This window comes from Rutilus rutilus (assembly GCF_951802725.1).
Source record: "Rutilus rutilus genome assembly, chromosome: 10".
Lineage (NCBI taxonomy): Eukaryota > Metazoa > Chordata > Actinopteri > Cypriniformes > Leuciscidae > Rutilus > Rutilus rutilus.
Genome location: NC_140215.1, coordinates 42,280,683 through 42,293,928, shown reverse-complemented (window position 1 = coordinate 42,293,928; position 13,246 = coordinate 42,280,683). Strand labels below are relative to the sequence as shown.

Below are 13,246 nucleotides of genomic sequence, written 5' to 3'. Positions count from 1 at the left end.
GCAGATGTCATAAATATGAAGGAGGTCTTATGCATGTTTATGGCAAATGTCATTAAGTGTCATTTGCTCAATTATGACATTTTTAATGCAAATATGACATTGTTTGAGATGTCTTTGTTATGACAGCTTGACATAAACCAATACATCATAACCTGTCAGTGTCTTTGTCATGACAACTTGACATTACCAAGACAACATAAATTGTCATAAATATGTCATAAACATGACATAGCAGATTAACTATCAAACTTAAGAAACCACTTAGCTTTATGGGTTAACATTTCATTAAACTGTCATGTGGTTGGTTTTGACATTGGCTGTCATGAGGCCATTATAACTGTGTCATGAATGTTTTTCTTGGCCTCAACTACAGTGGTACAAATTTAATTTGTCATTAAAATGTTGTAATGGCTTCATGACAGCCAATATCAAAACCAACCACATGACAGTTTAATGAAATGTTAACCCATAAAGCTAAGTGGTTTCTTAAAGCGATAGTTCACTTTGAAATTAATTTTTGATATGTTTTAGCTTACCTCAAGGGCATCCAAGATGTAGGTGTCTTTGTTTCCGCAGTAGTTTCAATTTTGATATTTTTAGGTCAAACCGTTCTTGTCTGTCAGTCATATAATGCAGGTCTGTGGTCACTGGCTCAAAACACAAGCACAGAGTCCAAATTAAAACAATTCCCCATCGTCCAAATGAAACAATTCCCCATCATAAGTACACATTGATGGCCTAAGACACGAAACGAGTGGTTTGTGTGAGAAAACGAACAGTATTTATATCGTTGTTATCTCTTGAAAACAGCACACGTCCAAATGATCTGACGGCGCTGGCGGGTATAGATAAACATAGATGTCGCCTTGGCTACTGCAGTTCATTGGAACAAAACCGTAGCCAAGCGACATCTAGTGTATATATCTATACCCGCCCGCGCCGTCAGATCATTTGGACACACAACCAATTGTTTTGTTATTTGGCTCACACAAACCGCTCGTTTCGTGTCTTAGGCCATCAATGTGTACTTATGATGGGGAATTGTTTCATTTGGACGATGGGGAATTGTTTTAATTTGGACTCTGTGCTTGTGTTTTGAGACAATGACCATAGACCTGCATTATTTGACTGACAGACAAGAACGGTTTGACCTAAAAATATCAAAATTGAAACTACTGCGGAAACAAAGACACCTACATCTTGGATGCCCTTGAGGTAAGCTAAAACATATCAAAAATTAATTTCAAAGTGAACTATCCCTTTAAGTTTGATAATGAATCTGCTATGTCATGTTTATGACATATTTATGACAGGTTATGTTGTCTTAGTAATGTCAAGTTGCCATAACAAAGAAATCTCACACAATGTCATATTTGCATTAAAAATGTCATAATTGAGCGAATGACACTTAATGACAGTTGTCATAAACATGCATAAAACCTCCTTCATATTCATGACATGTCATGTCTTGATTATGACGGTGTCATGTCAGTCTTATGCACACCCCTTCAAGTAAAGTGTTTCCCAGCTTGGTTAATGCGAAACACAGTGGTTTGATCAGTCAAAAATCTTTTTATAGCATTATGTTGGCATGGTCTGAAGATGATCTGAGACGAAAATCGGACCAATGGTCTAGGAGTTAGGATAAAAATTGCAGACAGCAGTTTCGATAATCTGCAATTGTTTATTGTTCAATGTCAATCTATTAAGACTAGTTTCATTGAAATAGGCAAAAGTAAAAAAAATCCATTAACATTGAATTATTTTTATATATTATAATTTCATTATAAATTTGGACCTCAAGGTGGCACTGTTCGAAACTCTTCAGTTCCTTACACATACAAACACGTGACAAATACTAAGTTTCGTAATGATACGATAATGCTGAATTTTACGACAAAATTCAAAATGGCTGATAACCCAAAATGGCCGACAAGGGAAAATTGGGTATCATTCGACACTGTATGCTGCACTGAATCAAAAAGAGACAAATTGTAAGATTTTTGGGCTAACCAAAAATAGTTATAAACAAAAATAGCTATTTTTCATTTCTCCTGACCAGTGGGTGGCGCTGTGCCAAAACGCTACATGTAATGCCTCAGACTAATCTTGATACGCTAAGCGTTGTGGAGATGTAGCCTCACATCTATTTTCACATGCTCTTCGTTAAACTTGTTTAAGTATTATTCACGTATTCACGTTATGAAAAAGCTTCTAAGAACTATTTTGCCAGCATGGTCTGAAGATTATTTGAGCTAAATTTGATGACAATTGGAAAAAGGATGAATTCGAAAAAATGTGAATTTTCAGAAATTTCAAAATGGTGCAAAAAATTTCATGGCGTAAAATGAATTATGTTATTCCAAGGAATCAGAATTTTCAAAAGTTATTAGCATAAACGTCAGTGCACAGTTGGTGGCGCAAATTAGGTCACAAATAGAGCTGATGGTAATTAGTGTGATCTACTAATAACACGACGCTGCGAATGAACAATAACACAGCTTGGCAAACGATATCTTCGTCCTCTGGCATTACAGATAAATGAGCGTGAGTGGAGAAGATTCTCTGCGGTTCCTCCTCCTACAGCAACTATCGCAGCATGTTAATGGCAAAATGGGTCCAGACATGCTTTTCTAACGGCGCAAAATCTTGACAGTAGTTTTTTTTTTTTTTTTTTATGCCAAAAGAGGGTTTGACAGGCAATCTGACCAATCATAATGCCAATATTATGTTTGTCTGACAAACAAACTAGACAGTAGAGTTAGTAGATTAACATCGGTGGACTTGAACTTGAAAAATGGTGTGTGTATTGACGTTTTTACACAGTTGAAACAACATTCCTTCTGATGTTCATTGATGTTTATTTAATGCTATGAATTAAATAGAAGGAAGAGATGATTGGTTGAACTCATTATTAAGGACATAAGGGGGCGGGGCTTAGCACGGGTGAACTGAAGTTCTCATCAGCAGCTGATACTCAGCAAACACTCTCAGCACAGTCCGTTTCTGCAGACGCGTGTTGAAAGCATGTGTGTGTGTGTGTGTTTCAGGGGCGTGTGCACGCAGGCCCCGTGTTACTGCATCCTCATGGAGTACTGTGCGCAGGGCCAGCTCTACGAGGTCCTGAGGGCCGGACGGAAGATCACACCCTCCCTGCTGGTGGACTGGGCCATGGGCATCGCCGGCGGCATGAACTACCTCCACCTGCACAAGATCATCCACAGAGATCTCAAATCCCCCAAGTATGACCGCCTGACTAGTTTTAGTCTTGTTTGTCCCCTCCTCCCGCACGACTGCTAAAACACCCTCTCTCCCGTCAGTATGCTGATCACACACGACGACCTGGTGAAGATCTCGGACTTCGGCACGTCTAAGGAGCTCAGGGACAAGAGCACCAAGATGTCGTTCGCCGGCACCGTGGCCTGGATGGCGCCGGAGGTCATACGCAACGAACCCGTGTCTGAGAAAGTGGACATCTGGTACGATCATTAGTAGTGATTGGGTCTGGGAGGATTTAACGCAGTTCAATAAAAGTAGTAATAGTAGTAGTGTTTATTCATCCCCGCAGGGACAGTAGTTTGCAGAAAGCTCACACAGACATTAAAAACATTATAGTTGGCATATACAAACAAAAATTTTAAGCAAATAAATCTAATTTAGGTTAACCAGACCAGCTGACCATCAATCAACACTAGAAGAAATTTTTTACAATCTAATTTTAGTAGTACCTAACAGGGCTGTAGTACTCGAGACCGTTTTTCTATGGTCTCGGACTCGCTGGTATTCGGACTCGGACTTGTCTCGGTCTCGGCCACTGGTCTTGCCAAATGTGGCTTTTGGGTGTCGACCGAGTCCATGTTTTTTTATTATGTTCCCAGTAATAACGTATTATTGTAGTATGCTTCCCGCAGACTTCCGCAGAACCTCCGTAGATGATGACCTGCGTGTTATTTATTTTATATTATTTATTGCAATACCGGCGCATAGCTGAAATAACAGATCTGTCTATTCACTGCCGATCATAATATCAAATTGCTATATGGACTAGTGACTGTGAATATTAAAGACTGCTATCAAAGTCTGATTGTTCAGCGAGTCTCTGCAAATGAGTGCAGGTTCATGTACTACACATACTCAAGTACACGTTCATCTTCAGCATTTCATCGTCAGATACGCTCAGAAACCCGTCAAAATAAAAGTTCGGTTTAACGTGAAGAAATTATCACAGATATATTTTACTGGAGTGAAGCTATTGTCATTTAGTTGCTCAAATGCTCAGTACTAGTACCTAGCAGTGGTAATAGTAGTGGGTTGGTGTTTGTATGTCAGTTCTAACACTGCTATTATGAGGTATCACCATATGTCATCACTCTGTTTTCTTTAGATTAGAAGATTATATGATATCAAGGGGAATATCTATACTTAAAAATCCTGGGTGTTGTGACACTGTTTTTGCTTTTAGATCAACAAATAATAACCCAAAATGATTGTCTTGATAATTTTTTCCTGTCCTGTCCTGGACTCGGTCTTGACTCGGACTCGAACATTTTTGGACTCGGTCTTGTCTTGGACTCGACTAGTCCTGGTCTTGGTCTTGTCTTGGACTCGACTAGTCCTGGTCTTGGTCTTGTCTTGGACTCGACTAGTCCTGGTCTTGGACTTGTCTTGGACTCGACAAAGGTGGTCTTGACTACAGCCCTAGTACCTAAATGGGTTAATTCACCCAAACTTTTTAATTCTGTCATGAATTACTCGCCCTCATGTCGTTCCAGACCATAAGAAACACAAATGAAGATATTTCAGGTCCCACCGTGGACTGCCTATTCAACCAAAACTCTGACGCTTCTAAAACTTTTATTCACACATAAACATTGAACAGTGAACGCACATCAGATTTGGTAAATGAACGCTCAAGTTGATGATGACAGAATGGTTCATATTCCTCCTCCAGCGCATTTCTATGCTCTGTCTAACTCCAGTAGAGTCTCCAAATGCCAATCCCAATGCGTCTTTTTCATTAACTACATGGATATTAAACAGATAAGGTACAGCGTTGTCTCTTTGAGGCTCTGCTGAAGGAAACACTGGGAGTAGGTGCTCATTCTTCTGGTGAAACACCACTTCGTTTCCTAAGATCACAGATGTTAGCGTTTCTCCTCGGCTGCTCTGTGTTATTGCACAAGCCTCCCATAGAGCTCCTGTTTTGTGAAAGCAGTGCTCTCTATAGGGGCTTTGGCTCCGGAGGAACCTTTTCCTACAACTATTGGCGGAAGTTCCCGGATTTTGGCGTGTTCACACCGCGGGAACTGGGAACGATCTTAGTTCTAGGAACTCCTTTTGGAGGAACTGATTTACTCCTACTTCAGAGTCGGGTCTAAACCAGCACTATAGGAGCTATCCGTGACGTTAGTGTTCGCTGATTGGCCGAACGCACGCGAAACACCAGCCCCCGCCATTTTAAGGCGAGACACTACAGGTCAATAGGGTCAAATTTTTAACCAGCAGATATCACCATGAAACTTTTAACTCATCTTAAGATGAGAAAAAAATGTATTACAAGTTTTCTGTAATTTAATGTTTAAATATGCAAATAAGGCAATATCTAATTAAATATGCGCTAATTTGCATATATTTAAAAAACGAAATCTGAGTATTGGATAAAGCCAGGTTAAAAAAAATGTTTTCATTGTGTTCACATATTAGATGGGAAAAAAATGACAGGGATTTATGGATATCTACTATTGTTATCCTGTAAATCAGAATATACTGTCAATAGCCTTAAAAAAATGATTTTCGCCATGTTTTTTGGAATAAAATGTTATATAAATCAGGCTAGGAATAATATATTTACAAATCCCTCTGTAAATGTCTTCATAATAGAACTAGGTACAAGACTGGAGAGTTTGGTGTATATAGGTGCTGCTGAAGTGGAGATTTCGGACTTGGAGAATGAGAGAAAAGTCATTTTGAGAAAACGGGCTTTAAAGATTTATCATCAGCCAATGAGATTGCGCATTCAGTCCTTTTACTTTCACGATTGGTTGCTGATAAAAAGGAAATAACCATATTTGGATCCGACAGCATTGTACAGGAGAGAGAGAGCTTTCCAGCGGTGTGTGTGATGACAGGGAGCAGACAGAGATCGCGGAGCAGCGGGAGGATTAAGAACGCCAACTTTTGTTGAATTTATGAGAAATCTACAGACGCAAACAGACAAAGTGTGTAAAATAAAGACCTAAATGTGTATTTCGGACTTTTTTTCACCACAAGTCTGAAAGAAGACGTGTTACTGAAGACAAATCTCCCCAAATCTCAAAATTGACCAGTAAAAAAAACCCGATGTTTTTGCCTGCCGTGTCTCGCCTTAAAAAGGCTGTGTAAACACACAGATTATAGCCTATATATTTACTCCACAAGCTAACTCTACGAACATGGAAAACAGTGATAGATGGACCTCTAAACCTTTACACTGAGGAGAAAATCCAACACAACTTTGAGGAGACCGAGAGAAACATGATTATATTTCTGCTCAGCAACACTGGACATCAACCACACGGCATACGCTGATAACTCTTCATTACTGTCTACTTTCTATGTGTGACAGTTCTATCTAATGACGTATATTATACAGGACTGTTAGACAGATCATAAACGAATGAAGACGGAGAATGTGAGCACTGTGAGCTCAGGCTCTGGCGTTCTCAGCGCCGTCAAAATAAAAGTCCCAACAACAAGCGCGGCTTACGTCAGAGTTCCTACTGGCGCAATCTGGAAAACTGGGATGCAACCAGGAAAATGTTCTTATGGGACTACCCGGTGCTTAATGAGCCTAATGTACAAAGAAAATAGGCATGCATAGAAATTTTTTAATATCACGCATAAAAGTGTTGAATCCAGCAGAGAATGAGGTGATGAATGCATCATATCTGGTGTCGGCAGGTCGTTCGGTGTGGTCCTGTGGGAGATGCTGACCGGTGAGATCCCGTATAAAGACGTGGACTCCTCCGCCATCATATGGGGTGTGGGAAACAACAGTCTTCAGCTCCCTCTTCCTGACAGCTGCCCGGACGGCTTCAAAATCCTGCTCCGACAGTGCTGGTGAGAGAGAGAGAGAGAGAGAGAGAGAGAGAGAGAGAGAGAGAGAGAGAGAGAGAGAGTTAATTGCTATGAAGTGTAATAAGTACTCTTTTTAAAGGTGCATTGTGTAATATTTAGGAGGATCTGCTGACAGAAATAAAATGCAATATCATATTCATAACTGTTTTCAGTGGTGTATAATGACCTTATATGATGAACCGTTATGTTTTTATTAGCTTAGAATGAGCCATTTCTCTCTACACACACCGCGGGTCCGCTTACATCCACATGTTTCTACGGTGGCCCTGAACGGACAACCGCGTTTCGTCACTATTGGTGCTCTAAGCTAGCTAAAGTCAGCGAATAAAACACTGACACAATGATGAACAAGTAACAATAATATTCACAATAACATCGTTTTACTGAATAATTAAGTAAACCTTATTTCTTAATTTATCTTTGTAAAGAAACCTCATTGTTTAACTGGCGACTCTCTGCTGTCTCAGACGACGACATCACTTCCTGTCGGCCACCGTAACTTCTGTTGGGTGCAGTTCACAACCTCACCACTAGGTGCCGCTAAAAATCACACACTGCACCTATGAGTTTGCTAAAGTGTACTTTTTGTCACAAGAAAGAAGACAGGAGAGAACCATGTGGAAATAGATGACAAGGAAAAGATGGTGACGAGAATAATATGATAAACGGACTCACATGATAAACTAATGCGTGTGTGTGTGTGTGTGTGTGTGCGTGTGTGTGTGTGTGTGTGTGTAGGAACTGCAAACCCAGGAACCGGCCGTCGTTCAGGCAGATTCTGCTGCACTTGGACATCGCCTCAGCAGACGTGCTGTCCACGCCACAGGAGACCTACTTCAAATCACAGGTGAGACACTACAGCACTACCGCCCCAAATATGAACAATTATACTGCATTTATAATTGCATTTACATACTGAAACATGCTCATCATAGAAGTCACTGCATTAATAGAAAGGACAAAAAATGAGCTCTGCGTCATTGGTCCTTGTAACGGTGCAGCTAAAGCAAGAGATGATCAGTGATTTAATGATGATAATGTGTGTGTGTGTGTGTGTGTGTGTGTGTTTAGGCGGAGTGGCGTGAGGAGGTGAAGCAGCACTTTGAGAAGATTAAGTCGGAGGGCACGTGTCTGCACCGTCTGGATGAAGAGCTGATTAACCGGCGACGGGAGGAACTCAGGTCAGCAACGATCACATGACCCTAAACGATAGATAAAGACGATGCAGTATTTAGGGGTTCAGTGTGTAAATATTTTTGGGATTAAACAGTTTAATACATTGCAAATAATCACAGAAACCTAATGTTTTTTTTCAATTGGTATGTTTTTTTCCAATATGTTTCAGTCGTAGAAAAAAAGGTTCTATTTAGAACTCTAGGGTTCTTGACTCAGTTTTAAAGAACTCTTTATAGCAGAAATAAGGATGCTTGATATATCGGCAATCATATCGATATCGGCCGATATATGTTCATTACGTTGGCTTGGAAAATGTTCTTTCTTTCTTTCTAACTCCAAACTCCAACTGTCTAGATTCAGATTTTGGCACATTAGACTCATTTAAGCTTCCATTCTATATAATATTTCTAAACTGAAAACATTTAAAACTTTTAAAACTACTAAACTAAAACTTAAACTAATTAAAACTGAAAACCTTCAAACTTCAAGCTTTTAAAACTTCTTCAAGCTTTCTGGCAAGGCTTTTTCATGCCAACTTAAAGTTTGTCTACAAACTTTTATATCTAGTTTTTTTATGTTAGCGTTATCGGCCTGATAAGAAAATTGGACCGATATATTAAAGCCGATAAATAATGTATTATTTCCTTCAGCTGAGACACTTCAGATGCGCACTGTTCAACATGATGGATCTGAATTGCTTGAAATATGACTGAAATCACTTCAAAAAAGGAAAATACAGTAAAGTGCACAGCAAGTCTGTCATATCGGCTGCATAACATTATAATGAGAACATCATTATAATTGTGTGTTTGGGACATGGCTTTTAATGATGAGGCTTTTGGTTTTGTAATCAGGCTCTCAAAAATTATATAAATTTGGATTTGGCCAATATATCGGTTATCAGCTTTCAAATATAAAGAATTATCGGTATCGGCCAAAGTTTTCATATCGGTGCATCCCTAACCAAAAAGGTTCTATATGAGAAGAAACATCTTAAATGATTGCATAATACTCTAATATTTTACAGGTTTTACAATTTTCTAGTGATAAGGTATGTTTACAAGCGGTTAAATTCATAAAATTTAATTGTAATGAAAATATCAATCAAAACAAAATGAATGAATTAAAACTAAATCGATAAAATGATCCCATGACGGAAAAGGTTCTATATATGAAGCGTCTCTATAGAGTGAGGTTATACAGACTCGAGTTAGACTCGATGTTTAGAGATAGCGCAGGTTTTGAGGGCTGAATCTGAGCTGTGTCATAAGAGCGAGAGGAAAGAGCAGTGATTGACATGTTGCTGAGCACGCCTCATGTCCACAGGCACGCGCTGGACATCAGAGAACACTACGAGAGAAAGCTGGAGAGAGCCAATAACCTCTACATGGAGCTCAACGCCGTCATGCTGCAGCTGGAGCTCAAAGAGAAAGAGCTGCTCAGGTGATTCCCTGACATCTTCTGTTCCTCTAACATCATCTTTACAACATGACAGGGTCCACCAGATGTCCTGAATAGCTCTAGATGCAGGGGAGTGAAGATTCATAGCAAATACACATAATAATAGAGCTTCTCAAAAGCGACATTCCCACTGATTTTCACCCTTTCAATATTACTATACCATAATAATTTAATTACACCTCATATCCTGTGAACTGATAGTGAAAAGAGGTTAGCCACGTTTCCATTACCCTTCAAATTGCGCAAATTGAAATTTAAAATTTAAAATACGCCCAATGGAAACACGTCAATTTCGCAAAAACTCCCAGAAACTGCTCATATGTGCCGCTCACAAGTATAATAAGGGTCGTTCCTTACCATTAATGCTTGGAAAACACTCATGCATCTCCTGCGATTAATAATAATGGCCAGTGCAGTGGCTGGGATATAGTACATAAACCTACCAACGTCCGTTGCCATGGTTACGCCTATTGACTGATCTAAAGACTATAAACCACTAAACAAAGATACTGTGTTTACTGTAGCGATGGGCAGTGTGTAACTATGTCATGTTACTTTCAGATAACTGAAATGCATCCAAATTAGATACATTTATCTTTATGTATAAGTGCAAATGCTATGGTGTTATTTATTAAGGAGGGAACAGTGTCTGGATAAGAAATATCCCGGTCTGTTCAAACATCACCCCTCGACCACAGTGGACAAACTCATCAAGAAGAGAAGCGTCCCTCAGAAACTGCCGTCTCACGGCAAGAGGTAAGAGGAGTCTCATTCAGTCATATCTACAACATATAACATGGACATATATCAGGGTCAGGGTTATAGTCTGTCACACAGTGTTATGCAGGGTAGAAAGGCTTTGTCTTCTGTGACTGTATGAACGTGTCTGTGTATGAAACAAACAGTCTGCTTCACTGCAAGTTGTAGAGAAGTTCCAAGATACAAAGAATATGTACATGATTAAATGTTTAGAAAATGATCTTCAACATTTTCTACAAACACGGACACGCAGAATTATGAAAGACACTTTTCTGAAAAAAAGGACATTACTGATGCGTTTTGCACATAAGGTTGTAATCGCAATTCGTAATTCGCAATGAACAAAAAAGTAATTGAAATAGCTCAACACAACAAACGTTTCAAGTGGTTTCCCCAAATTCAACTGAAAATTCAACATTTAATCTCAACATTTTTCAACCCTTTTGCTGTTATGAGCTGCTGCAAACGAGATGTAGAGCCAGACCGCAGCTTCTGGAAGTGTTTCTGAGGAATCTGAGCTCATTCCTCATGAGCAATGGCCTTCAGTTCAGTAATATTCTTGGCTTTGCTGCTGCAACCACCTTCTTCAAAGCCCAACAGAGATTTTCTATGGGGCTCAAGTCATGTGACTGTGATGCCACTGTAAAATCTTCTAGGACTTCTGGCGACCAAGCCTTGGTGGAATTTGAGGTATGATTGGGATCATTGTCCTGTTGGAAGGTCCAAGCTCCAGCTTCCTCACTGACGGCATGACGTTTCCTCCAAGGATCACCTGATACTTCAGTGACTCCATCTCTCCCTCCTCACACTGCAGGTTTCCAGAGCCGGAGGATATAAATCAGCCGAGAGCATCACGAGCTCCACATGCTGAACTTTAGACAGAGTTCTTCACAGCTGATGCTTCATTCCTCCTCCTCCAGACACACCACTGATCCAGAGGGACGAACAGCTCCAGTTCTGTTTCATCGCTCCACAGGACAGAATCCCAAAACCTCTGTGGCTTATTTATATGATTTTGAGCACTTTTCTTGTGTGTTTGGGTCAGTAGTGGTGTAGTCCTGGAGTTTGGGTCAGTAGTGGTGTAGTCCTGGAGTTTGGGTCAGTAGTGGTGTAGTCCTGGAGTTCTGGCATGTGTTTAGTACGAGCTGAAACCTCAGAGCCTGTGGCCACCAGGTCTTGCTGCAGGTCTTCTGCAGTCGCTCCAGGGTTTTTCTGAACCTTCCCATAGATCTGGTTCCAGCCGGTGATATCTTCCTTTTTCTGCCTCGTCCAGGTAGAGTAACCACTGATCCTTTAACTTTGAACTTGTGAACTATGCTTCCAGCTGTGTCTCTGGGAACATTTAGCGTCTTCACTATCTTTCTGTATCCTGTTCTTTGTTTGTGAAGGACGATGGTGTCTTCTCAACTGTTTGGACCATTCTTTTGACTTATTTCTAACACACAGTCAAACGTGACCCTCGACAGACCTAGCCAGTTCAGATATTTCATGTGTTCTAGCTCAAGCACACCTGGTGAAACTAATGAAGCCCTTGATAAGGGAGACAACACCTGGTTTGCAGATTTGTGCTGTTGTGAGGGATTATATTCAGGAGGTTGAATAATTTTGAGAGTCATTCAGTCATTAAGTCATTAAAAGTTGCATTTTCAGTTGAATTTGGGGAAACCACTTGAAAAATGAGTTGTGTTGAGTAAATTTCAGTTACTTTTGTTTGATTTGTTCATTGCAAACAGCTGAAAGTCTGTACATTTTGCCAATAAACCTTGCAATGGGGGCTGAACTTGTCTGTCGGCTCTGTATGTTTTAAACACCCAGGTAGCCTACACTACACTACACAGCATCTGTCAGTGCAATGTGAATTTGCCTTGACATGGACACTGTAATATGTAAAGAGCCACCAAAAAGAATGTTGAGTAACTAATGACTTCCTCTTTAACTGCCATATCCAGACCTGACCTCCTGAGGTCAGAGATCATTCTTCCCAAGATGGACGCCGGTGTGATGCAGGTGACCGTCCCGCCGTGTGCAAACCGAGGACCTACCTCACCTAGTCGGAACCGCAGGGTGAAAACACGTCATCGGAGGGGTGGCAGAGGAAGCAGTGGGGATCTGTCCGGGCCTAAGCACCCGTCTGCCCCTGCTAGCCAAGAAAGAAAGCCCCCGCTGTCCAACACGACGGCGCCCGCCGCGCCCCTCGCTGAAACGGCTTCAGTGGGCGCCATGAGGGAGGGCCAGCTGGAGCCACCCCCGCTGAAGCTGTCCTCGTCCAGCCCGGATCTGCTGTGCTCCACCCGCCACGCTGAAGATGGAGTCGGTGGTGCTGCCACGACTGAAGCCCTGGTCAGAGAGACCAGCGGCGGGGCTGAAGCGGGCGCCGGTCTGGACGAGACTCCACCCAGAAGTGACACGGCCAGTGAGGACGCCGCTTCCCTGCCGTTCTCCAGCAGCCCTGATTCCCCCTGCTGTGGCAGAAGTGGAGCGGTGGGCAGAACCCACGCCGAGGAGAGAGAGGAGGGCACCGGCGCCGTGCGATTGCCCAGAGGATCCAGCGGAAGTCATCTGACTCCATCAGCCATACTGTATCGAGCTGCTATCACACGCAAACAGGTACGCATCTCTCTACTCCTTCGACAAAAGATTGCATATTCATATTTTCAGTTCAGATTTCAATAGATCTACAAGGGAAGGTCCCATGACGGGTCACCATTTTTCATCACCTTTTCTATTTCCTCTT

At 41.2% G+C, this 13,246-nt stretch overlaps 1 protein-coding gene across 1 annotated transcript in view; it reads left to right on the top strand.

The window, feature by feature from the left end:
- Window positions 1-13,246, top strand: part of map3k12 (mitogen-activated protein kinase kinase kinase 12) — a 36,696-nt gene that overhangs the window by 14,265 nt on the left and 9,185 nt on the right. Inside the window, exons 4-11 of the mRNA XM_084421247.1 lie at window positions 3,051-3,242; window positions 3,321-3,479; window positions 6,940-7,098; window positions 7,855-7,963; window positions 8,188-8,297; window positions 9,619-9,735; window positions 10,390-10,509; window positions 12,462-13,119. Of these exons, the coding sequence (XP_084277373.1) occupies window positions 3,051-3,242; window positions 3,321-3,479; window positions 6,940-7,098; window positions 7,855-7,963; window positions 8,188-8,297; window positions 9,619-9,735; window positions 10,390-10,509; window positions 12,462-13,119 (1,624 nt within the window). The remainder of the gene's footprint in view (window positions 1-3,050; window positions 3,243-3,320; window positions 3,480-6,939; window positions 7,099-7,854; window positions 7,964-8,187; window positions 8,298-9,618; window positions 9,736-10,389; window positions 10,510-12,461; window positions 13,120-13,246) is intronic.